Source organism: Vespula pensylvanica, chromosome 18 (genome assembly GCF_014466175.1).
Source record: "Vespula pensylvanica isolate Volc-1 chromosome 18, ASM1446617v1, whole genome shotgun sequence".
In the NCBI taxonomy this organism is placed as follows: Eukaryota; Metazoa; Arthropoda; class Insecta; order Hymenoptera; family Vespidae; genus Vespula; species Vespula pensylvanica.
Genome location: NC_057702.1, coordinates 3,657,835 through 3,682,516, shown reverse-complemented (window position 1 = coordinate 3,682,516; position 24,682 = coordinate 3,657,835). Strand labels below are relative to the sequence as shown.

The 24,682-nt window shown below is 28.7% G+C and overlaps 6 protein-coding genes across 9 annotated transcripts in view; 5 read left to right on the top strand and 1 right to left on the bottom strand.

Moving 5' to 3' along the window:
* The window catches only part of LOC122635412 (growth hormone secretagogue receptor type 1-like), a 14,187-nt gene extending 9,877 nt beyond the window's left edge, over positions 1-4,310 (top strand). Inside the window, exons 4-6 of the mRNA XM_043825608.1 lie at positions 407-515; positions 865-936; positions 3,493-4,310. Coding sequence (XP_043681543.1) covers positions 407-515; positions 865-936; positions 3,493-4,225 — 914 coding nt within the window. The 3' untranslated portion in view covers positions 4,226-4,310. The remainder of the gene's footprint in view (positions 1-406; positions 516-864; positions 937-3,492) is intronic.
* Positions 4,311-7,639: 3,329 nt separating this feature from the next.
* Positions 7,640-10,871, top strand: LOC122635411 (DNA replication factor Cdt1-like). Its single transcript, XM_043825607.1, has 6 exons — positions 7,640-8,539; positions 8,638-8,887; positions 8,972-9,308; positions 9,389-9,571; positions 9,954-10,195; positions 10,265-10,871. The coding sequence occupies exons 1-6, from the start codon at positions 7,791-7,793 to the stop codon at positions 10,631-10,633; spliced, it is 2,130 nt and encodes a 709-aa protein (XP_043681542.1). The 5' UTR covers positions 7,640-7,790; the 3' UTR covers positions 10,634-10,871.
* Positions 10,872-12,520: 1,649 nt separating this feature from the next.
* Positions 12,521-21,481, top strand: LOC122635573 (ubiquitin carboxyl-terminal hydrolase 32-like). 4 transcript variants are annotated; one of them, XM_043825942.1, is made up of 13 exons: positions 12,521-12,651; positions 13,538-13,754; positions 13,866-14,086; positions 14,146-14,447; positions 14,552-14,825; positions 14,916-15,634; positions 15,888-16,160; positions 16,649-16,906; positions 17,993-18,289; positions 18,453-18,664; positions 18,788-18,904; positions 19,003-19,121; positions 19,201-19,878. In XM_043825942.1, exons 2-13 carry the CDS (start codon positions 13,564-13,566, stop codon positions 19,371-19,373), a joined length of 3,156 nt encoding a protein of 1,051 aa, XP_043681877.1. In that variant the 5' UTR covers positions 12,521-12,651; positions 13,538-13,563; the 3' UTR covers positions 19,374-19,878. The 4 variants fall into 4 exon arrangements, with proteins under 4 accessions (XP_043681877.1, XP_043681878.1, XP_043681880.1 ...); XM_043825943.1 differs by lacking the exons at positions 19,003-19,121; positions 19,201-19,878 and adding an exon at positions 21,385-21,481; XM_043825944.1 differs by lacking the exon at positions 12,521-12,651 and having other exon boundaries at positions 13,615-13,754; positions 13,871-14,086.
* LOC122635578 lies at positions 20,105-21,010 on the bottom strand. Its single transcript, XM_043825956.1, has 2 exons — positions 20,557-21,010; positions 20,105-20,474 (listed from the first exon to the last, which is right to left on the bottom strand). Exons 1-2 carry the CDS (start codon positions 20,729-20,731, stop codon positions 20,191-20,193), a joined length of 459 nt encoding a protein of 152 aa, XP_043681891.1. The 5' UTR covers positions 20,732-21,010; the 3' UTR covers positions 20,105-20,190.
* Positions 21,482-21,686: 205 nt separating the features above from the next.
* On the top strand, positions 21,687-23,589 carry LOC122635576. The gene is made up of 4 exons (XM_043825954.1): positions 21,687-21,705; positions 21,779-22,165; positions 22,353-22,774; positions 22,843-23,589. Exons 1-4 carry the CDS (start codon positions 21,702-21,704, stop codon positions 23,443-23,445), a joined length of 1,416 nt encoding a protein of 471 aa, XP_043681889.1. The 5' UTR covers positions 21,687-21,701; the 3' UTR covers positions 23,446-23,589.
* A 143-nt stretch (positions 23,590-23,732) lies between these two features.
* Positions 23,733-24,512, top strand: LOC122635579 (histone H2B). The gene has a single exon (XM_043825957.1). It carries the CDS (start codon positions 24,135-24,137, stop codon positions 24,504-24,506), a length of 372 nt encoding a protein of 123 aa, XP_043681892.1. The 5' UTR covers positions 23,733-24,134; the 3' UTR covers positions 24,507-24,512.
* The last annotated feature ends 170 nt before the right edge of the window (positions 24,513-24,682 follow it).

Sequence of the window (24,682 nt, the reverse complement as noted above, 5' to 3'; positions counted from 1 at the left end):
TTAAACGATTCTTGCGATTGTAAGCAGATATTGTGTATTAAAGAAGAAACTCGATGTAAATCGAAAACAAGGTTAAATAAGGAATGTATTTATATAAAATTTTTTTATTTTTCTTCGTGTACAGAATTCACCATCAAAGCGATTTCTTAAAACTACGGGACAGCCTGTATATAATCTCCTTCAATTTACAATTTAGCTAATGTTAACTTACAATGAAATTGATGTCAAGTAATAAAAGAAAAAAAAAAAACATAAACAGTCGATTAAAGTTGATACAATAAACTTATCAAATACGTATGCTTTTAACGATTTTAAAAATGTATATGAGATATAAGCATAGATTTAACTGTTGTCAACTATAGTCAACGTTAGCACCAATGAGATTAAAAATAATTTTTTGTTTCAGGTAAAGCTGTTCCATTTGTGGAATTGACTGTAGCACATGCCTCGGTTTTAACGATTTTGGCAATTAGTTTCGAACGATATTATGCGATTTGTGAGCCGTTGAGAGCAGGGTAAGAAAAAATAAAAAACATCCTTTTTTTACGAAACATATAAAATACATATATATGTATATATGAAAAATTATTCACTAAGATTATTATAAAATCTAATAATTTTTTCGAAAAACGCCTATTACTACTGGAAATTTTAGGTCAAAGTGAGTGAATTTATGATAAGGATCTATCCCCCTCTCGAAAACCGAATTGCCTTATCTCGGCATTTTTCGAAAAAATCAGTAAATTTCAAAATAATCCTAATAATAACCTTTTCGTTGAGACCCTCATTATATTAATAGTACATATATTTCAAAGGCTCGTGTTTTTACATTAAAATCTTGTCAAACGTTTATTTCATCCGTAGATACGTTTGCACGAAGGCCAGAGCAACGTTTCTTTGCTTTCTTGCCTGGGTGGCAGCAGCTCTTTGTACAAGGTGAGAAGAAGATTGATAAACTTCGTAGGTATTATTGTTGTTTTGTCGTTAGGACAAATCACGTATCGCTTTGCATGCTCGCTTACTCGCTTAGCAATCATTTTGTTCCTTCATAATTCTTCGATTTCAATGTGAAATATCATAACTCGTAAAATCTAACATCGTTCGATCATAAGCTCGTTCACTTTCGAAAAGTAGTTTGATACAAAAATCACTTAACGTGATTCAATAATTTTATATCATGATGGGAAAAGTAAGTAAAAAAGGGGTGACCGATATCCACCGTTAGCAGAGATCATTATTCGCGTCGTAAAAAAGAAAAGAAAAGAAAAAAGAAAAGGTCCTGCCAAGTGCAAGGGTGGGACCCTGCCGAAGAAAGCTCGATTTTTTACCCCATCGAACGTAACGTACGGAAGTGGTTCATCCGACCTTTATATACATTCCAAGTCAGTCAGATGAGGGAAAACATAGGAGAGAGGAGAGACGAGACTCAATAAGTACGTCTATGTGTGAGTAAACGTATCTCTGCGAGAACAGCACGTCTCTCTTGCGTACTTAAGTACACCGCCTACGGGCGCATACAGCTGCTGCGCGTCATAAAAAGCATATTATCCGTAAACCACTTTCCACAGAAACGTTTTATATACCATATGTAAGAACAGATCACTCGTGCTTAACTCTGTCGAAGGGGAGTTTCTTCAAAATGTAACCGAAGTGAACGAACTTCGACAATTTCCTCTTAGAAAATATCGTTTCTGATTTGTTTAATTTAATTATTCGACGTTTGGTATCGATACCAATCAATCATGATCGTGGCTAAATAATGTCGTATATTCTTTTTTTTTTTTTTTTTCATACATATTTCTTATATTCACCGTAAATAATTTGAAATATTTACGGTTGATTTACGGTTGATCTACGTGCGGTCGCATCGAACGTTGCAACGCAATAGTACAGTGATGGATCGCTACAAGATATATACCAACCTCTTACGTAACAAGTGTTCTCTATCGACAGGATGATATGTGACCGTTTGAAAATTTTACTTCTTTAAGGGCTAATTTTAATATACTAGCGACAAAATATGTCAAAATATTCGCATGTTTGATAACCATCAATCAATAACTACGTGTATCTGCGAATTAAATGCAAAATGCATGAATAAAAAATAAATGAATAAATAAATAAATAAATATATATATATCAACAAAGTGATTAAACAATAAAATTCAAGATATAAAATTTCATTAAACATTGATAGTAATAACTAATCACAAAGTTTCTTCGACGGATCGAATATAAATTTTTAAAAATCAAATTCATTTCTTTTGCAAATCAAGTTCGATCTTTGACAGATCAAATTTTTCTACAAAATTCTTCCCACGGATTATCATTTATCAATTTATGAAATAAAAAAGAATGAAAAAATATTTTGAAAAATGCACTAAAAATTAAAATTTATAAAAAAGCAACTTATCCAAATTATTCGCTGAAAAATCAAAGATCTAGCGAAAATCTGCATGAGTTTATATTTTGTTCCAATCTCAAATCAATACACGAAATTACTCATTTCCGTAAATTGTAAGAGTCTCATAGAAGCTAAGTGTCGGTATAACTGAAACCTGTTTAGAAACTACTCATTTAATAAAAGATATAATTGCTCCAACTTTATTTTGTTCTACAAAAAAAAAATGTGATATTGAATTTATGATTAATTATAATTTATTATCTACAGTATTGTAAATACTACGATTTCAAATTCAAATTTAGTTGTTGTTTAATTCTGATTAGTATTAGAATAGATTTTCAAAGCTTAACTAAAACACTGTTATTATGCAAGTAAAATAAAATTTTGCATTTCTTAATAACGAATTTACATTTGATTTTTTTTTTTCTATTACAAAATCTTAAGAAAAACAATTTTGTAGAAAAACTTGATTTGCAAGAAGTCGAATTTGTTTCGCAAAAGGGTGAATTTGATTTGCATAAGGGAATAAATTTGATTTTCAAATGGATGAATGTGATTTGGAAAAGGGTGAATTTGATTTGCAAAAAGTTATATTTGTAGTGCAAAACTCAAACGTGAAACTCTTAAGAAATTCAAGAATCTCGCACCCTTTCTTAATCGATGATATTGTATCCAAGTTTTTAGATGGATCTAGGAAAGTGCCAAATAGAAAACAAGATATTACGTTTCGGTACCAATCCTTTTATCACGACTATCTATTTTTGTGTTTTTCCTTTTCTTGAAAAAAAGAAGAAATTCGTTTTAGTATCATCAAAAATTTTACAATTAACATTACCATGTGCACGTTTACGGAAAAGTTAATTTTTAATAAAGTTAATCAACGAAGTAGTTCGTTAATCTACGAATTTTGTTATAAAAGATATAACAATTGCGAAATATTATTAAAATTACGCTTTGATTTGAACATTTTAATAATACAATAATTGTTGCTTGCGATTATATTATATAATATTAGATTTATTCATTGTTAATAATTAAAAATCATTGTTTATAATATAAATTTAATGACATTCCATATTTATCTGCAGTCCTATACTTTTGATGGTAACCTACGAATTGGAAGAAATCGACGATACGTTTATACCGACCTGTTACACTTCTGCCAATGCAACATGGATGAATGTTTTTGTCCTTACTACGATAATCGTCTTTTTCGTCGTACCACTGTTAATTTTAATGGTTCTCTACACGGTGATAGCATTACACCTCATGGCAAATCCTGCGATAAGCCGTGGTCCAGCTAATAATTTGTTAAAGTATCGTAAACAGGTTGTGCTAATGTTAGGTACAGTTGTATTATGCTTTTTTCTTTGTTTATTACCTTTTCGAGCATTAACCTTATGGATAATCGTAGTACCGCAAGAAATGATAATCAATCTTGGAATCGAAGGATATTACAGTCTCTTATATTTCTGTAGAGTAATGTTGTATTTAAATTCAGCGATTAATCCTATTTTATACAATTTAATGTCTACCAAATTTAGAGAAGGTTTTTTGAGACTTTGTGGATTGGGTCCTGCAAGGAAAAGAAAGAAAAAGACTTCGGACAGAACTGGAACATATACAACTGGTTCGACAAACTGTAGTAGCAGTAATCATTCTGATTTTTGGAGGAGGCATAGCAGTAATAAAAGTTGCAATGTAAAAGTACCTAGTAATACATGTACTACTGTCTCTATGGAAAAACAAATTAATATTCCTTTACTCACGGCTGTCGTTGCTGGAAATATTGTTAAAAAAAAGCAAGAAAGTTACGTTTAGGAACAATTCAAAAATTGTAGTATTCATTAATTAGAGATATTGTTGTAAAAATATATATTGTATGAATTTATATATATATATATATATATATATATTGCTATATATAGGGTGTTTCAAACAACTAAAACGGGTTATATCTCAAATTCAATAAGTGATAGAAAATGAATTGTTGAAACAAACGTTGAATGCTACGATAACGTTTATTTTCTTACGACTTTAATTTCTTCGTAATTGCATCGATGCACCTGAAAAATACGAAATGTACTTTCCTGTTTTAATGCAATCGCATAATTTTTTCTTTTTTTTTTTTTTCACTCATACCAGCTCACTATCATTGCATTTGCGAAAAATATATAATCGTAAATATGTAACTCACCTTGAACCATTCATATTTTTCCTGTAACATATTTTTAATTTCGACAAAAAATGCATAAAGATTACTTAAATCTGTACATATTTATCAAAATATCTCCGAGTACTAATGATTTTTCGACATTGTAACTTAATACTTTTACACGCAGAATGTGCTGAGAAGTTGAAAAAAAAAAGTAATTTCATTAAAAAAAAAAAAAAAGCTGCATTTACATTTTTCAGGTAAATCGTGGCATTTATGAAGAAAGTGAAAAGTAGACGTTACCATACCATTCAACTTTTCCCTCAATCATTTTTTTTCTATCACTTACCAAATTTAAAATATAATCTATTCCAGTTGTCCAATTCATCCGATACACTATTTATATATATATATATATACGAACACAATCTAAGGGATTAATATATATGAATACATCTAAGGGACTAAGTATAAAAAGTCTCAATCAATTTTTAAACACCAAATACTTAGTTCTTATTTTTTTTTTTTTTTTACCAGTGGATTATAGATAATTGTATCGTTGCTATTAAAAGACTTCTGCGTTAACTTTAATATCATTCCAGATACAATAAAATCACTACGAAATTCCACTAAAAGTATTGTATGTAAACTGTTATAACATTTAAATATTCTTTTGTAATTATATAAAAACGTAGGTTATTGTAAAGTATTAAGTTTGTAATATGTACAAGAAAAAAAATAACTAGTCATAGATTTAAAAATTCATTAAAAATTAAATGCAAAATTTAACAACACTTAGCAAAAATTATTGCTATAAATAAAAAAAAAAAAAAAAACACGAAATATAAATAATGCAATGAAGCTAAGTTACAGATCCATTTCCTATTAACTTTAAACTTCCAAATATTAAAATATTATTTACAAGATTATAAAAAAAATAATACATCTTTTTTTGACACTGCCTAAAGGAGAACATAGGTGTACATTTTAGGCAATTGAAAATAAGTTCAAAAAGAAACATTATACAGAATATATTTGAGATTAATTTAACTTTAAACTCTATAAATTTTTATATTTTATCGAAAAAAAAATATTTTCTAAAAGGAAACCTTTCAAGATCAGGAAAATAATTCAAAAAAAAAAAAAAAAAAGAAAAAAAGAAAAAAATCAGAAAATGTATTTGTTCACTATAAGATAACAATTTCTCAGCAATATTTCTCAGCTCATGATAATTAAATATAATAGTTAATTAGATGTTCAAATAAAATTTTAAGAATATATAAATTCAATCTCTAAGAAAAGTTACATTATTATATCTATACGACTAGGAATAATTTATTTCTTCAAATGATATTCTTTAAAAAAATTCGTATTTTTTTTTAACAGCAAATTTAATTTGCATGTTTACTTAATCACACGTATTATTGAGTTTAAGAGATTGCACTTAGAATTTTTTCACCTTTGCCCCTCGTCAGTTCGTACAAATGGGCAAAGTTATTCAATCGAATATCTGCAAGTGAATAATGGCAGAATTTTTTATTTTCAATTTTTTAATTCCCGTAATAAATGATGTCATACGGCAGTTCGTTGAATTTGTCTGAACAAATACTACCGTACTTCGAAGAAAAAAAGAAAACAAATATATAGTTCCATTTAAAAAATGAATTTGACTTTCAAATTTCTTTCGCCACTCGACTCGCAAAAAAATAATTTGCGTCATATGTTTCAAGCCAAACTTTATACCAAACAACATTTGTAAAAATATTTTTTTGATAAATTCAGCCTTTTACAAGATATTACAACGTTGCGTGTTAAAGAAAGCACCATATTATAACGTTAAACAATATATTATAGAAAATATATTATGCACATAGAAACAAGATCGTCAAAGAGCTTAGCTTGGCGGCAAAACAATATTAAATAGCTGATTGGTTACACGATGATCACATGGTTTCATCTTCTCCCATCAATCGAAATGTCGAAAAGAAACTTTATCGATGTATATGCACATTTTACGAACATATGAATGCGTTAAACTAAAAAAATATTTAATACTTTAATGTTGGATGATATAATAGTACATCTTTTCAAAAACATAAGCTGAGAGAGTATAATAAGTAATTTTTCTTTAATAAGAATAGGGATAGTAAAAAATAGAGAAAAATCGCTTTTGCTATATGTAAAGTTAAACAAATAAAAATTAAAATTAAAATTAAAAAGCAAAAAATTAAAGTTGTATGTTCGTAAATCTTTTCAAAGGTATTTTTAGGATACGATAAAACTTGTCACCATATTGTTACAATTATTCCGCATGTCAGCTGCCATGTTGTGCAAAGATTAATAGAAGCCTGCGTGTAATTAAAAGAAAATAAATTTTATTTAGACGAAAATAATCAATTTAGCTTTAATTAATTAATCAATTAGCAATCATTCTGACATTAATTACAGTCTAAGATTAATTAGATCTTTATTAAAAAATTATAACATTCCGTTGGCACTGTGAACAAAATTTTATTTTGCAGCAATAAAATTTACTTGACTTATTTTATTCATTGATTGAATCAAAAATTTTATCATTGATTGAAGACAAATTTCTAACTCTGATTTTATCATTTGTTCTAAACGTTTGTTAGAAATTTTTTAGTTTTTAATTGGTAATTGCTCCTATCTCATTCACTAAATTTTCACGAAACTTTCCATCAACAAAATATTAATAAAATGATAAACACAAAATTTTATTTTAGCATTAGTCAGAATTAAAATTTTTAACAATTTATTTAAATTTTTTGTTATAATAAACATTAATCTTAAACAATATTTTAAATAGAATATTTTGTTCAAATATGATCATATATTTTATAATACTTTATTTTTTTTTCATTTTTACTTCTATTCTTTTATTTATACGATACTGACTGATTTAAAAACATTAAACAGTTCAACATATCATTGCATTGAACGGATTAAGCAGGTTAAGTAACTTAAAAGGTAAAATAACTTATTATGAAAATGGTGGGAACCACGACGTAGCAATTGTCCCACCAAAATTCCCTAGTTAATGCTTTTCGCGCTAAAATCGATTAGTTCTGTAAAAACGTGAGAAAGGTATATGTAGTTAACCTAAGAGATAAGATTAAGAAAATTAACTATTTGTGTATAAGTCTCTTGATACGTGAAAAAATATAAGAAAAATATAAGTGTATATAAATGTATTTATATTTATATTGAAAAATGTCGCAGCCATCAGTAACAGCTTACTTTAATAGTTGTAAATCTAAGGTATTATTGTTGGATCAAGAGCATGTGAAAATTAATAAGGAGAGTGAACTTCAAACAAAAGTTCAAACTTTTCAATCGTCCAAACTTTTATCTGAAAAACAAGAAGAAACTATGGTATCGAGCCCAAAAGTTTCATTGGTACAAGAAATGAGCAATGTTAATAATTCTACTCCTAAAGTAAATTCCAATACTTGCCACAATCAGATCGATTCTAAGTTTTCTGCACAAAAAGCAAGTAAAGTCATTACGCGTTCACGAGCAGCTCAGGCACATAAACTGAGTCAAGCTGGTCAAGTAGATATTCGTGAAAGTTTTCTTAAAAATAATAATGACGCTAATGCAAAAAAAATATTATTTAAAAAGAAAGGTAGTTTAAGTCCAAAAAAGAAGCAACCTACAACACCAAAGAAAAATATACCAGAGAAAAAGCAGACTACAATCAATGAAAAAAATGAACCAACTAATGTTGGATTTACTACGTCCAAAAAGATAACGAATAGAGATGACTCTATTAAAAAAAATTTGGATTTGAATGAGATTAAAAATAGGATTAACAAATCTAGCAGACTAGCAGAGTTGAAAGCTTCTATTGATCGTATAAAAAAATGTGATCAACGTTTAAATGAATTTCAGAAACAAAATGATTGTAATAAGCCTCAAATACAGAAATTTGAACAAATTCAACTTGAAATACCAATTAGGTAAATGCATTTTCATAATATTTAAAATCTTATATTTTATTTTATTAATTTTATATTTTATTTTATTTTATATTATTTTATTTTATTTTATATAATAGTCCTCAAAAGAACTTTAAATCGCCAAATAAGGGATTAATGAGTCCTATAAAAAGTAATATGTTAGCTCAAACAAGTCCACAACGTCGTCTTTTATTTGAACCTAAAGAATCTACTAGTCCAGTAAAGAGTAAACCTGATAAAACTCCAGCTTATCAAAAATATTTGTCAATTGTTGAAAGTGGTACACCAGGATTACCATTGCCATATAACTATAGATTCTTAGCAGAAATTTTTAGATCCACTGATACGGTATGTCAATATATCATTTGTTGCATCTACGTTGTAATATATTAATTTATATGAAATAGTATTTTATATTCTTGATATTTTTAGGTTTCAGCTATGCTGTTTAATCGTAAAGAATTAATAACATTTAAAAAATTAAAGCCAGCTGTTCAAGAACTTTTGCGACGCAACTTTACATTGGACCATCTAGCACAAATAAAGACTATTTATCCTGATGCTTATATCTTCCATCAAGAAAAAATTAGGTCATTTGGTTCGACATCTAAACAAGATAAATATGAATTAGTTTTAACACCAACTGTACAAGTAAAAAATCTACCAAACGAGCCAAATGAAGACAATGTCTTACAGGCGGCAACAGACGTTAGCATGAGTCCAGGCATATTGCTAGAAAGAAGAAGAAAATTTTATGATATTTTATTAGGTAATTTCAATTATTTTTTGACTGTTAATTAATATTATATTGATTATAAGTATAATACTAATATTACTTATATATTATAGATAAAGTTAAGCATGAGCATGAGCAATTTTTGCTAAAATTAGAGGAACCAATAGTCATACCTAAGGAGAAAATCATACGTTGGCATCCTGAGTTTGATATTGAAAGTTGCAAACCTATTGAGCAATCTGTATTGCCACAACCACCTGATGTAGAAAAAGCCACTTCTGCTAAACACGTTTTAGGTAAGATTATATTAACAATGATCTCATTAAGTAAATATTGCATATATGTATGTGTAGTGATATGTATGTGAAGTCCTTCATATGATATAAATTTAAGATAAAATAAACAAAAGAGATAGGCAAAAATATCATAAATTATCGATTTTTATATCCCTATAACTTGGATTTAAAGATCATTTGTGTAGAATATGTGCTTCATATATTGAATGATTTTGAAATATTTTTGAATAAGAAACAAATTTTACATAGAATTTATAAAATTTTTTTAGTAAATAAAACTTGACTTTAATTGATTTACTAAAAATATACATATGCACACATACATGTATGTATGTATGTATGTATATATGTATTGTTTTTTAATATATATATTTTTTTATAGAAAAAGCAAAATTATTATTCAATTGTAATACTCGTATGGAAAAAGCTTTGCAAAGATTGGCAGAAGCAAAAATGACGTCAAAATCTGAATCTTCTTCGAATATATCTTCTTCAAATGAATCTACTAATGATGCTATGAGAAATACTAATACTACTGTTGATACTCTACCAGTTACGTCAACTGTAGAAAAGAACTATCTTGCTACAGCATTTAAAGGCATTCCAAAAGCTCTTCTTGAAAAGGTAGAATTTTACATTGTTTTGTTTTTATGATTTAATTAATATTTTTATTAAAATTTATGAATTTATCAGGTACGTGCAAAACAAGCTGCTAAAGCATTAGAGATGATGACTCGGACTCCGGATCTAGATAAAGAGGCAACTCTATATTCTAGATTACCCGAATTAGCAAAGATTCTTCGTAGTATTTTTGTAGCTGAAAAAAAGGGAGTTTTACCATTAGAACATGTGTTAACAAAATTAGACAATTCGTTTAGAACTAAACTCACTGCAGCTGAATTAAATGAACACGTGCGAAGATTATGTAAATTATTACCTACTTGGGCTAGTATACATACTGTGCGGAAAATAGATTACTTAAAGCTTGCAAGAGATGTTGATTTGAATAAAATAATTAAAATATTAGAAATTGTAGCTAACGATAAAGTGAAAGCAACATGAAATCAGTTAATATAAAATCCAATTTTTTATGATATACTTACATATTTATTTTATGATATGCTTGCATGGGTACAATGATAGTAAATTAGCATCTTAAGATAAATATAGTTTCATGTAAATCATGAATAAAAATAATATATAAAAATTAAGTTTTTTAATTCCAGTTATATGTACGTATGTCTATGTGTATTCATAAAATTGTAATCATCGTATTGTTTTTTTTTCAAACATAATTATAAGTAGTAAGAAATAAAGGACTAAGAAATAAAATTGCCAAAACAAATCTATATTTAGATCCAATTTATACATGTTTACGATATTATGACATTCAATATGTTATGAAAATATCTTTCTTAAATATCATCCTCTTTCTCTTATTAGTTTTATCAGGATTGAATTATCTTACCATAAATAATCCGCCATAAATCTATAGATAAAGTATAAATTAATGGCCGAACTACTGCTCCCGTTATCACATATAAAATATGTGTATATATATATATATACACACAGTATATAGTATATATGTAATTCATAAAAAGATAATAAAAGGGATGAAAAAAAAAACAAAAAACTCATTGATTTTCATTTGAAATTTATAGGCAAAAAAATTCTTAGAGGTGGCAACACTGCACATGTTGCCCGCGCTCTATATAGTCAGTTAGTAGCTAGTGAACTTGCGTAAATAGTAGGGGAATAAATTAATTGATGTTGAGAACCGTGTAGCCCGTAGCAACGAACAAATTACCCACGTCTAGTTTTAACCAAAGATTCGGCGCACTAACGTTTTGCCGCCCTTTTTCTTAAAACAGTTGCGTAAACGCCAAGTAACGAAGATCGCAATAAAAAATCCCTAAAACAATATTCTTTACAGTAACAAATGCAACGTGTACTTCTGTAATTTTTCGTGCATGATGCAACGTTGAATATTTTATAACATATGTTTCAGTGATAACAGTTTTAATTGAAGAACGGTTGTAAAGAGCAAGAAAGAAAATATATACAATATTGAAAGGCAATCACTGTAAAATAATATACAATTTTTTCATAAACGAATTTAGAAAATATTATAATTAAACGCACCAATTATTCTTTATTCTCAGTGTTTGATATTCGTAACAATGTTTTTGTAACAAATATATTGATTAAAAAAAAAATTATGTCGATGTTATTTAGTGTTACACGACATAATTTTATTGAACTTAATAAAAAGCCGAATATTTCCATTTTTTTTTTTTTTTTTTTTCACTCCGTTTACTACCGTATCATTTTAATCAACGTATGTCATATAATATTTATTTAAATATAATACAACAGAATCCTTTGATCGAATCGGACAAAATGTCTGATCGTTCTCTTTATGGACACGATTATAAATAAGTCAACTTTTTTAATAAATCATTGAATGATAATGTGAGAATTTTAAATAAATAAATCTAACAAAATTAATTGCCATAGCTTTTTGTAATTTTCATAAAATTTTCATTAGATTTATTTATGATCATTATTTTCTGTACTATAACATAAAACATAATAACTTTATTTTGGCAATAGAGGAAGTATTGAAAAATTGCGATATAGATTATTCTTGATCTCGATAAGATCGATCTTTTTTTATACATAACGATCTTAATCAGTTAAAAAAAAAAAAAGAAAAAAGAACATCGGCATCCCTAGAATAAATTATTAAAATTTTAAGCTTTTCTAACTTTGAGCGGTTTACAACGTCACATCGATAACGTTTGAGCTCTTTTCTCATTGGCTGTCGTAGACTTACATCGAAATATTTCCACTAATCACGTTGTATATATTCTATATTGTTGAAACCATTAAACGACGCAATGATACCAACGTTTACAAACGTTTTCAAGATTACAAACCGTTCATTTTAGGAGGGAGTTCATAGCATAGCGATCACGGTGACGATAAGAGCTGAAGAATTGAGATTTGAAAGGAACGAGAGCGTCCATTTTCAGACTCTTGGCGTACGAATATCTAATTTAATGTGCATCCATCAAGTAAGTATATATTATTTTTGATTTCATTAAACTCTTTTGATTTTTGTAATATATGTATATATTACCAAAGAGTAAGAGAGGGAGAGAGAAAAAGAGCGAAAGAGAGAGAGAGAGAGAGAAAGAGGGAGGGAAAGAGAAAGAGGAGAGAGAGAGAGAGAGAAAGAGAGATTAGATCTCTAGATTAGTGTTAATACGACTATACATATTTTCACGAGAAAGTATACCAACGCCGTTACTAAATCATGATTTTGAGTTTCTTCCATATTGATCGATTTTTTATAAGTTGATATTGTCTCTCGCTTAGAAAAAAATTCAAACGCCTTTCCTAATAATCGATACAATATTATTTTTATTATCATACGATTCATTAGTCATACGCAATATTTGTAACAAATGTGTAACGTGTTAGGTTAGGACTAACTAAATAATCGAGAAACCCGCGTGGTTGAAATATTCCTGTATTTCCGGTTATTTCAAAACGAATATTTTGAATTTTCTATCAAGATTTTTCTTTTCTTTTTTCTTTCTTTTTTGTTTTTTACTTTTTATTGAACATTGCTTACTTAAATCTTTAAGATTATATTATCTTATTTTGTTTTCAGTTAAAAATTATTTAATATTTTATAATATTCTTCTAATCTAAATATTAAATTCTTCAATAAACACATGATATTTTGTAAATTTGATACTGTTTGTAACGTAAACTTTGTAAAATAATGTTTCTCGATATTTTCAAATTTAAATTAATTGATAATTCAATTAATTAAAAATCTGAACAAGAGTTAACTGTTTATAGTTATACGTATTCCGTTTTTCGATTTCATTATAACGTTTTTAAAGAAAATTAAAATGGCATTATAAGTTTATTTATTATTTTTGTAATTAGAGTATCTCCAAAGTTGTTCAACCCGAATGGAGAGTCAATTGAGTTCATCAAAACTAGAAAACGTATCAATGATCGGATCTTCTGAAATTTTTCATTTACCTGAGGTACCAGAGATATCAGAAGTATTGGAATCTACGGGTCTCAGTCCATTAACTTCATCTCTGGATCAAACTCTTACATTGCAGGCGGAAAATATGACTATCGAAGAAGAATTGTGGTATAAAGAATTCTCTTACTTCTTATTTATTAAAAAAATAATGTATCGATATATTATGAGTCAATAATAATTTAATAATAAATACTAATGCCAAGTCTTTATTTTGAATAGGACAGAAGCAAGTAGCCCTGCATCAGATTGTGCTATCCCACTTCCACCTCCACCTGAATTAAATGACTTCAGAGATGTTGATTTTAGAGATTCAAATACAGATTCAAATGTTGAGTCTGGAGCGTTGGTACAATATGGTCCATTTTTCCCACCTTCTGGAACGCCGGCATTGAACAATCTTTTTGCAGAAACTGGAGATGTTCAGGATGATTCCATAATAGGTAAAAAAATGTTTACTCATATTTAATTGAACTAAGACTTAAAATAAATAACTTTATAGGTCCTCTACCTGCTCATACAGAGATAGTAGTTCTGTCTGCTGGAGTATGTGGTCTTCGTAATCTAGGAAACACCTGTTTTATGGCTGCTGGGTTACAATGTTTAACCGCGACACCACCTGTTCTTCATCATTTTTTAAATTTAGAAGAAAAAGGAGAAAAATTACCACCACCTGGATCTTTAATGGCACACTTTAGTGGACTTCTTTGTAAAATGTGGTCAGGAAAATACAGTGTATTAAAGCCGACAGAATTTAAACAGACCTTAGGTGTGTATCATTCCCAATTCAAGGATTACAGACAGGTAAGCTTGTGACACTCACAAAATCATTTGCATTTACGATATCTAAAAGACTTATCGACAACTCGAGGATCCCGGAAGCAATTAACAACGGTTGTCGTTGGCAGCACGACTGCCAAGAGTTCCTTGCGCTACTGCTAGACTCTCTGCACGAGCAAATGAATACGGCAAAATCATCTAAGAATTGCCACGTTCCAGTAACTACGTCAACTGCCAAATCATCCTTTAATCTCATTGAAAATTCAAATGGAAAGAACGTTTCCTCCGCCACTGCCACTAGGAATTCAAACTGTACCAGTGATTTCTTAGAACCATACAACTGTTTAGCACCGTTAGATTCTCCTAATAGTCCGAATATCACAATGGCTGGATCTCTAAGAGGTATATAATACTACATATAATTTTTTAATTTTTTTGCTTTCAGGTATCTACTACTAAAGACAATGTTTAGCTTTGTATATCTTGTTTTAGATTTCAATTCACCGGTATGTGAGTTGGATAGTACTGCAAATTCACCGAGAAATTCACCTTTAAATGATGACGATGATGAAGAGACTTTAGATTCGGATGAAATGATGGGTACAAAAACAGGATCCTTTATACATAATGAAGTTAATGAAGGAAGTTCTGATACATGTTCCTTAATGTTAAATACCTGGAACAAATTATATAAAAATGCTTCAGAACTTCATGGATTGTATGATATCCATAAAGAAGCAAAAACTAGTAATGCTAATTTTCTTGTGACGCAGCAAGAGTGCAATAATGAAATTCATTATGATTCGCAAAAATTTCCAAAAGAAAATGTTCATAGAATGCCTTTAGATAATTCTAATTTGATGGAGAATCATGATTTTGACAATAAAAGTGTTAGTATCAAGCGTATTAAAGAAGTAAACATACAGAAAAGCAATTGCGAAGTAGATTGTGTTTCAAGTTGTTCTGATTTAGAGTATGATAGAGATTTAGAAAAGTGTAATGTAAAGCGAATGAGATTGGATGACCAAGAGAAAAACCTTAAGCGTGATGGATTAAGTGGTACAATGCAATGTTTACATGCCCTACAAACTGGTGAAAATGGATCAGTTATTCCACAAGATGAACTTGAAGCAGATAAACATTGGGCTAAGCATTTACGATGTAATAATAGTATTATAGTAGATACTTTTCAAGGACAGTTTAAAAGCACAGTAAGTATTAAAATATGAAATATGTCTTATAATAAAATTGACGGAACTTACGTTGGGGTGGCACTAAGTATAATCGGCTGTCACCGTGAAAAGTCTCCAAAATCAAAGTACAGCAGATCCTTCTTGTTCTGAGAAGCATGAGAGACAAGTCTCATACTGCTGTTACAGGTCACACATCTATACATATGTAATCGATTTATATATGTCTTCTTCAAGTATTAGGTATTTTATATAATTTTTTATATATTTGCAGGTCATATGTGCTGTCTGTAAACATGTTTCCGTAACGTACGAACCATTTATGTATTTGTCGGTCCCATTACCTCGTGCAATGGAAAAGCAATTGACTGTAACATATGTCCCAGCATATGGTGCTCGACCTATAAGATGTGTAGTTTCACTGAATAAACAATCCCGTGTAGGGAAATTAAAGGAGGAATTATTGCATACTCTTGAAAAGGACACGATCTCATTATCGAACATTGCACTGGCTGAGGTTCTTGAAAATCATATAGCAAAAATTTTGGTAAGTGTTATAACGTATCTATAGAATTATATAAATTTTCTTCGAAAATAAAGAATAAAATCAGGCTACCGTATTTTACAAGTTTAAAATAAAGGAAATCTTAAATATACAGCAAAACAGATATCAATTCTTCAGAAACATTTGGAAACATGTGTACATCTGCATGATATAATAATTACACTAAAATGAAATTTCTTTGAATGTAAATATTTAAGCATAAAAAGTTATTAGATATAATACAGATTAAATATTTCTGACGAAGAAATAAAGAAATAATGGAGGAAAAAGAAGACGGTATTTTGATTAATATCAATAACCGTTGATACTATCCTCCAATAAAAATTTTATGAAAGAACATTCTCATAGTGTGAAAAGTTAACTATGAGGCTACGTTCCATAATACAAAATCAAATCACTTTTTTTTATATATATTTTAGATATTTATTACTTGACAATTAATTTAAATCACTATTCATTATACATTTAAGGATGATAATACACTGTTGAGACACGTCAATGATACAAATCGATCCATATATGCATTTGAATTGACGGATCCTCCTGATGCATGTACTACCGTATCTGACAGTGGTGGAGATCGTTTAACAGAAGCTGATTCTTGTCAAAGAAGTGCAGTTGTGAATGAAGCAATTCATTGTACAATATGTTTAGACGATTCAAATAGTGATTTGAAGAAGCATGGAGAAAACAATTGCACCTTCATTATATGTGACGCATGCATAGAAGTGAGTATTGTATACAATATTATTTGGTTCTTAATTTAATTTAAATAAAAATATAATTATTTCAGTTGTTTTATCTTAGAACATAATACAAAGACCATAAATATAAATTAATAAAATTTAGTCATAAATAGTGTTTCCTGTTTATTTCTAGATGTTCTTTTACTTTCTTGTTTTTTTTCTTTTCTTTTCTTTTTTTTTTTCCTTTTCTTTTTTTTTTTTTTTTTTTGTTTCTTTTTTTAACCCAATGATGAATTTGGCAGTATCAATCTAGCAGAAGAGGTTCACATTCAGGGTATTTAATTACCGGTATTAAACCTCGGGAAGGTCTGAGACAAGGTCTATAAACATTCTAGCAGGATGGCATCTTAAAGATGTGTATGGGAACTAGAAACAGCTTTGTGTTACCAAATAAACCGGGGAAGTTTCAATTGAAACAGAGGTAACTGGAAACACGAAGATGGAAACTTATATGATCTGCTTTTTAAGTCCAATCTGCAAGCTGGTTTATTTTTATTCCAGAACTCAATTCAGACTAGTCTGATACTGCCATATACTGAGGGTTTTATTATCTCCTTTTTTTTCTTCTTTTATTTTTCTTTTTTTCTTTTTTACAATTAGTTGTTTGTTGTTCAATCGAAAGATAAAGTATATTGTTATTAGTTAATTCAACAACTCTTGTTTACTTTAGAAATTCAAGGAAAAGCTCATTGTTAGAGTTAAAAGCATTGAAATGACAATTGCAGAGCATGCACTGTTCATATATGATCAAGATTTTTTCCAATTATCATTTCTTTTTATGTTTGCCTTAAAATGGTCTATGATGTGTTCTCTGTTCCTGTATAATATTGAAGTTACATAAGTGAGTTCTTCATAATTCACCCACACTCGATTAATCAAAAACCATAGACAAACTGATGCAATAATTTAACTAAATATCTTTTGTATAATAATCATGCATCTTATATCGATATTAATTAATTTACAGGTTTTTCCATTTATATAATTATAAAGTTATTATTGTGTTATATGTTTATGTGTAGTATATATATATAAATTGAGAAAGCAGTTACTTGTATTAACCAACAGAGTTACTCCAAAGTGGACTCACATACGTGCCCAGTATGTAAAACCTATATAACAGCTTTTACCAAAGTGGATCACACCGGTCGACCAAGACCTGTTGTTCGAATTTTGAATGTTCCTTTGGTATTAAGACATGATACTACATATGAAGCATCAAATAACCTTAAAAGTACAAATCTGTTTGGTCACCCATACTTAATTAGATTACCATCAAGAGTAAATGCTAAAGACTTGTACGATGTTGTCAAGAAGAATGTACCACAAGAAGGACATTATACTGTTCATTTTGTTGATGGACAGGTGAGGATTTCTCTTAAACTTATTTTTAGGTATATAATAGGTATGTAATTGACTAATCGCAAAGCAAAAAAAAAGTAAAAAGCGTATAAGTGAAATGAGAATATTTTAATAGTAAATCCATAAATTCACGAATATTACATTCAATATTCGTTTTTCTTTATAGGGTCACCATTGCTCTCGGTGTCTGTATAATAATCCTTGTAAAGGTTGCAACGTCCCAGAGTCCGGTATAGTCACTCTACAGAATGGCGATAACCTTGCTGTTCGTTATACCGAACACGTTCCTAAAATCGCATGCCCAATCGATCATGCTAGTATTACTAAACAACATGATCCTTTATCGTTGTATGAGTGTTTACAAGCATTTAGTCAAAGGTAACATCATCGCAATAACTAATTAAATTTATTGCAATAACTCATTTAAAGGAATTAATAATAATTAATAATAAAGGAAATAATAACACTTTTTTAATCTTTTCTTTTATCATTTATAAATAGCGAAACTTTAGATGAACACAATCCTTGGTTTTGTCCAAAATGTGAACGGAATCAATGTGCTACGAAGACTCTTACAGTTCACAGGTATCCTAAGTTCCTTATAGTATATTTAAAACGGTAAGTAAAATCTTATATAAACTACATACTTACATCACATGCATACATACATTAAAATATCCAACAAACTATTTTTAGTTTTTCTTGATTCATTGCAGATTTGTATTTTATGAGTGTACAAGTTTAAAATTGGATGATAAAGTTACATTCCCCTTGGTTAATCTTAGTGTAGGTCGTCATTTATATGACCTTTATGCTTGTGTTTGTCATTTTGGAGGTATGTGTAGATTCTCTGTCTCTTCGGTATATTCTAATAAATATATTACTATTTTGAAATTTATAAATGAACGTTTCAGGTGTATCGGCTGGTCATTATACTGCATATGCAAAAAACCCTCATACTGACGTATGGTATTATTATAACGACGAAGTTACTAGTAAACAAATACCACAAGAGGAGGATTTTAGTAACGCGTACATATTATTTTACAGTCGGCAAGGTGTCAATTTAAAATCGTGCAATTTATAACCGCTAAAGTACCTAACCGGTTGGTATAAATCGCCGGTCAGGCAGACAATGAAAGAGCAAAAGTATTTTCAATTAAGCGTCATTCGTTCAGTGCTCTTATCAAAACAATTTCTAGATCATCGTCGACGCTCGTTTTTATTATCTATTACTTTTATCTTTTCTGGTTTTTTTCATTCCACTCCTCGTTGTTATCGTTGTTTCGAAATCTTAAATTAACATCTCTCTTAACTTCTTCTTTCCATACGATATTACGAACAAAATAATTCATACGGAAGTTCATCGACACATTGAAAAGAGAAAAAAAATTGGATATGTTTCTCAAAACTTATTGTATCTTTGATACAAGCATGCATTAAACGTGGTATCAATCTACTTTTTGAAAGGTCTGAGCATATTTATACTGCACAGTCTGTAAATGTATATCGAATTTGTACAGTAGTTAATTAATGTATATATTATGAAAAAGCATAATTTATTAGCGAATAAAACATGAAGGTTCTAACAAGTAGACGCATATTCTTTTAATTTAGATTTTCGAAGTGTTTTATTTTTCTTCTATTATTATTATTATTATCATTTTTATTGTTATTGTAAAATTTCTTATCTCAATGCGTAAAGATGTATTTATGTAAAAAAAAAAAGAAAGAAAAAAAAGAGAAATGAAAAGAAAAAGATTTTACGTTCGATTAATCTTCCTTTTTTTTTTTTTTTTTTTTAACTACAAGGATATATACATTTTCTATTTTTATTTTATCGTTACAGTTGCACAGTTTTATATTTTGATATTTTACACATGTTCATAGAATTTCAAGTATCGTTATTTTTTCTTTTTCTTCTTACCTTTACCTTTCTTTTTGCCTTTCTTTTTGCCAGTTTCACCGGTCTTTCGAATTTTTATAATCGGAGATTGTGGAACCGGAGGTAAAGGTAAATAATTTCGTGGTAATTTAAATTCAAGTTCAAAGCTCTTTTTCAAATCATCATTAGGAGTTATTTGTCTTATCGATTTTAATAAAAACATTTTTTCGTCTGGAGCCTTTGGAGGTGGTTCTTCATTAGGTATAATGTTCATTCTGGTGCAACCTTCTCGACATTTTTTTCCTAAAATAAGAATAACAATTTTTTTCATCATTCAGAATGGATTTAATTAAGCATCGATTTAATATCATCGAGTCTATTTTACCGTATGCATCCGCACAATTGCTATTAATTTTAGAAGATTCATCGGTACGCTTAGATACTTTAATGGATAAACGAGTATCACCAATTTCTTGCGAGACTTCGCTGTAGGGAGACTCTGTATCAATGAACTCTTTTGTTGGATGATAACATCTTGTACAAACACAGTTTGTACACATTTTTGATCAAAAAATCGTAATACAATTTTGTATTTTAAAATTGTCACTGAAGTATCGGGAAAGTGTAATTTTTTCTTTTTCTTTTTTTTTTTTTTTCTTTTTCTTTTTCCCTAAGGAAATTACATTATGTTACAAGTTACGTTGCAATGTACATATTTGATTTACGCCATTTTGAAATATTTGAATAACGTTATGTATATAAAATTAAATATAACAAAGAAGACAAATAGAAGATAGACAAAAAAGATAAGAGGAAAATAGAGACAAATCGGATTCATAAATTTATAAATTTAGTTTCTTTTTTGTAATAAAATAAATATTAAAAAAAAAAAGAAAAGATAATTAAAGTAATTCATTAACAATGACAATTGATATAATTTGATTAAAAAAGAGAAAAAAAACGATAAAATGCTATTGATTTGTATAAAGGAACTTAATTGAAAAGGCAGCCTATTTTGTTTATCATTTTTAGTGCATTTCAACGATCACAGCTCTATCTATATACTATATTCGATTAGTCATTGATAACTTCGCTCATTGGTTGGCGATTTATCTCAGAAAATAACTTCTTTCGAATAACTGCGATATAGGAAATGGTAACAATCATATCGATCGATAAAGTACTAAAAAATGCATGATTTTATTATAACTAGCAATGTCAAGAATATGAGATCGCTCATTGGCTAGCGCCTTATCTCAGTGATGTCAACAGTTTATTTTAATAACTACAATGTGAAGATCCCAAAAATCTTACAATCGATAAAGGAAAAGGAAAGCCCCCAGTTCATTGTGCATCTTTAAAGAAGATGATATATTAAAGTTTAGAAACGGTATTCTTTCATTAATTTAGAAGTATTTAGCAATATAAAACCTGTGTATAATTGACGTATAATTATTAAGAATATTACTTCATTTATCAATAACAATATTGAAGTATAGAAGAAATATATCTTTTTTATAACAATAAAATATGGGTATATATAATTCTACATCAATATTATTAGTTATAATAAAGAAAATTTTATTTCATTAATGTTACTACTGCAGGTAATTCAGAAAGTAACGTGCATGATTGCATCATTTCCACAACTAAATGTAAAAAAAAAGGAACGAAAGTAAACTTTGAAAATATGACGAATGAAAATAATCCTGGGAATGATGAAAGTAAAGTAGAAACATATGAACATGATAGTTGTAAAGGGGAAAATTTTAAATATCCAAATATACATAATAATGTATATCCAAAAAATACAATATCAAATGTTACAATTCCACATGTTAAATCTTCAAATGTTACATTTCCAAATGTTACATCTCCAAATGTTACATCTCCAAATGTTACATCTCCAAATGTTACATCTCCAAATATTACATCTCAAAATGTTGCATTTTTAGAAAATTCATATCCGAATCTAAATAATATAAATTCAGATGGTAAGATAAAATGTTCTACAATTAATTTATATTATAACAAAATATATTACGTGAATATAAATTCTCTTAAATAATAATTAGCTTAATCAGTGTCGAATATAAATACCATATTTGTTACCATATTTATGGTATTATATTATCATTGATTATCACTTGATTATAATTTTACTTTTCTGTTTTATATTAGATATTTTATACAGACCATCTTGTCCAACTAAGGAAGAATTATTTGATGATGATAAATTTACTATTAAACAAAAATATGTGTCAACTAAAAAAAAGAATTCTATAAAAAGTATGATTAAACCTCCATCAAATTTAATAAATTTAACAGATTTTATAAAACGCTGGGTTATATGGAAAGAACAGTTATTAGTATTTTTGAACCTCATGGATGAAAACAAAACAAAATATCATCAGTGGGGAAATTTTCTTTTGAATTTTATGGGTCCGATCGGCCAAGAAATTCTTGAGAAGTTAGTATTTAATACAGGCGAAGATAAAAATAATTTTGTAATATTAATGTATAAGTTTGATGCATATCACAGTTTTAATGTAGCCATTAAATCTGAGAATGAAAATATTATGGATTATATAGAAAGATTGAAGGTATGTTTTAAATGAAATAACATAGTGTAATTATAATATCTATATATCTAATAATTTACATTTTTAAGGGTGATGCTGTTAGAAATCTGAAAAATATTGATCAAATATTAAAACAGAAATTAGCAAATGACATAAGCAAGAATGAATCTTGCAAAGAACGTTTCATTGCATTAACCAGTTCTAGATTACCAGATTTCAATTTTGATAAAACATTTATGTTTTTAACATTAGTAGAAATTGCTTTTCTATGGAATTTATCTAATCAATGTAATCTCAAAGAAAGCCAAACTTGTAATTCCTGCGGTAAGTCCCATTCAAAGGAACAATGTTTTGCGAAAAATAAAGAATGCAATAAGTGCAAAAGAAGAAATCATTTTGCAAAATATTGTCCTGGTCTCATGTATATTAATAATTGTGGTTTTTGCGGAGGCGATCACGGAGCAAGACAATGTCTTGCTTATGGGGAAATATGCTCTAAATGTAACAAACCGAATCACTTTTCATGGATGTGCTCTAAACTAACAGTAAAAAATTGTCGCTTTTGCGGACAGAGTCATGCAATGGATAGAAATAAATGTCCAGCAAAGAATAGTGTATGCTCTATTTGTAAAATTACTGGTCATTACGAAGTAAAGTGCCGTAGTAAATTAAACAGTGATGCAGAAAAATAAGAAATTAAGTTTCAGCTATAAGACCATCATTTATTTTTAATTAAGATATACTTTAGTATAGCTATATAAGCTTTTGATTATAATTACATATAAATGGGATTATGTTAAATGTATTATCTTTAAATATATATTTTATATACTTGATTACATTGTATTTGACAAAATTTTCACACTTTGAAAAATAAATAACTGAAATCAAATTAAAACGCATAGAAACGGATTGACACATTTCCTTTGAATAAATAGAAATTTTTAATTTGAATTATCTTCCTAACAAAAGAATATCATATTTGATAATGATGATGATAATAATAATACTTCACACTCTTTGTATATGAATAATTAATTATATACCGTGTAAAATATAAGAATAAATGAAAAATTTATTTACACGATAAAACGAGATATAATGTAACAAAGGTAATTGACATTAATACGTTAAACTAAATAAATCATATTTTTAATATGATTTTCCTGAATAGACCACTCCTTGCTTCTCCAGACTCGGCCGACCGACCGATCGAATCGTTATCCTTAACCATCGAGCGAACCAGGGGTATGTGGGCGTTTTGTTACGGTATTGGTACGCCGGCGCAGAATCTACGACAGCATAAAGAAAACGTAGGATCCGTGCTCATAACGATTCGAACAGTATTCTGTGCAGGATCTTCCCGAGTACGATCTTAATAATGCCACCTAAAACCAGTGGAAAAGCTATGAAAAAAGCTGGAAAAGCGCAAAAGAATATTAGTAAGACCGATAAAAAAAAGAAACGGAAGAGGAAAGAAAGCTATGCCATTTATATCTACAAAGTACTGAAGCAAGTACATCCGGATACTGGAATATCCAGTAAGGCTATGAGCATCATGAACAGCTTCGTTAACGATGTTTTCGAAAGAATAGCCGCTGAGGCATCTAGACTGGCACATTACAACAAGCGATCGACGATTACATCACGGGAGATCCAAACCGCTGTCAGATTATTGTTACCCGGCGAATTAGCTAAGCACGCTGTAAGTGAAGGTACAAAGGCGGTTACCAAATACACTAGTTCCAAGTAATTATAATTTTTGGTTTTATTTTTACTTCTCTTTTCCTATATCGGACCTTTTAAGATACCCATTTCCTTTTCGTTGAAATTTTTCGCACACTTTTTTTCAAGCTAAAATATTTGATATTTTAATGACTTAACGTTTGTCTGAATTATTAAACATTCGTATAAATAATACAATGTTTT

Coding starts and splice junctions, on each gene's coding strand:
- LOC122635411 (XM_043825607.1), top strand. CDS start 7,791: ATGTCGCAGCCATCAGTAACAGCTTACTTTAATAGTTGTAAATCTAAG. Junction 8,888..8,971: donor TTTTTAGATCCACTGATACG/GTATGTCAATAT, acceptor TGATATTTTTAG/GTTTCAGCTATGCTGTTTAA. Junction 9,572..9,953: donor TTCTGCTAAACACGTTTTAG/GTAAGATTATAT, acceptor ATTTTTTTATAG/AAAAAGCAAAATTATTATTC.
- LOC122635573 (XM_043825942.1), top strand. CDS start 13,564: ATGGAGAGTCAATTGAGTTCATCAAAACTAGAAAACGTATCAATGATC. Junction 13,755..13,865: donor ACTATCGAAGAAGAATTGTG/GTATAAAGAATT, acceptor TATTTTGAATAG/GACAGAAGCAAGTAGCCCTG. Junction 16,907..17,992: donor TATGTGACGCATGCATAGAA/GTGAGTATTGTA, acceptor ATTAACCAACAG/AGTTACTCCAAAGTGGACTC.
- LOC122635578 (XM_043825956.1), bottom strand. CDS start 20,731: ATGTGTACAAACTGTGTTTGTACAAGATGTTATCATCCAACAAAAGAG. Junction 20,475..20,556: donor CAATTGTGCGGATGCATACG/GTAAAATAGACT, acceptor TTCTTATTTTAG/GAAAAAAATGTCGAGAAGGT.
- LOC122635576 (XM_043825954.1), top strand. Junction 22,166..22,352: donor AAATAATATAAATTCAGATG/GTAAGATAAAAT, acceptor GTTTTATATTAG/ATATTTTATACAGACCATCT. Junction 22,775..22,842: donor ATTATATAGAAAGATTGAAG/GTATGTTTTAAA, acceptor TACATTTTTAAG/GGTGATGCTGTTAGAAATCT.
- LOC122635579 (XM_043825957.1), top strand. CDS start 24,135: ATGCCACCTAAAACCAGTGGAAAAGCTATGAAAAAAGCTGGAAAAGCG.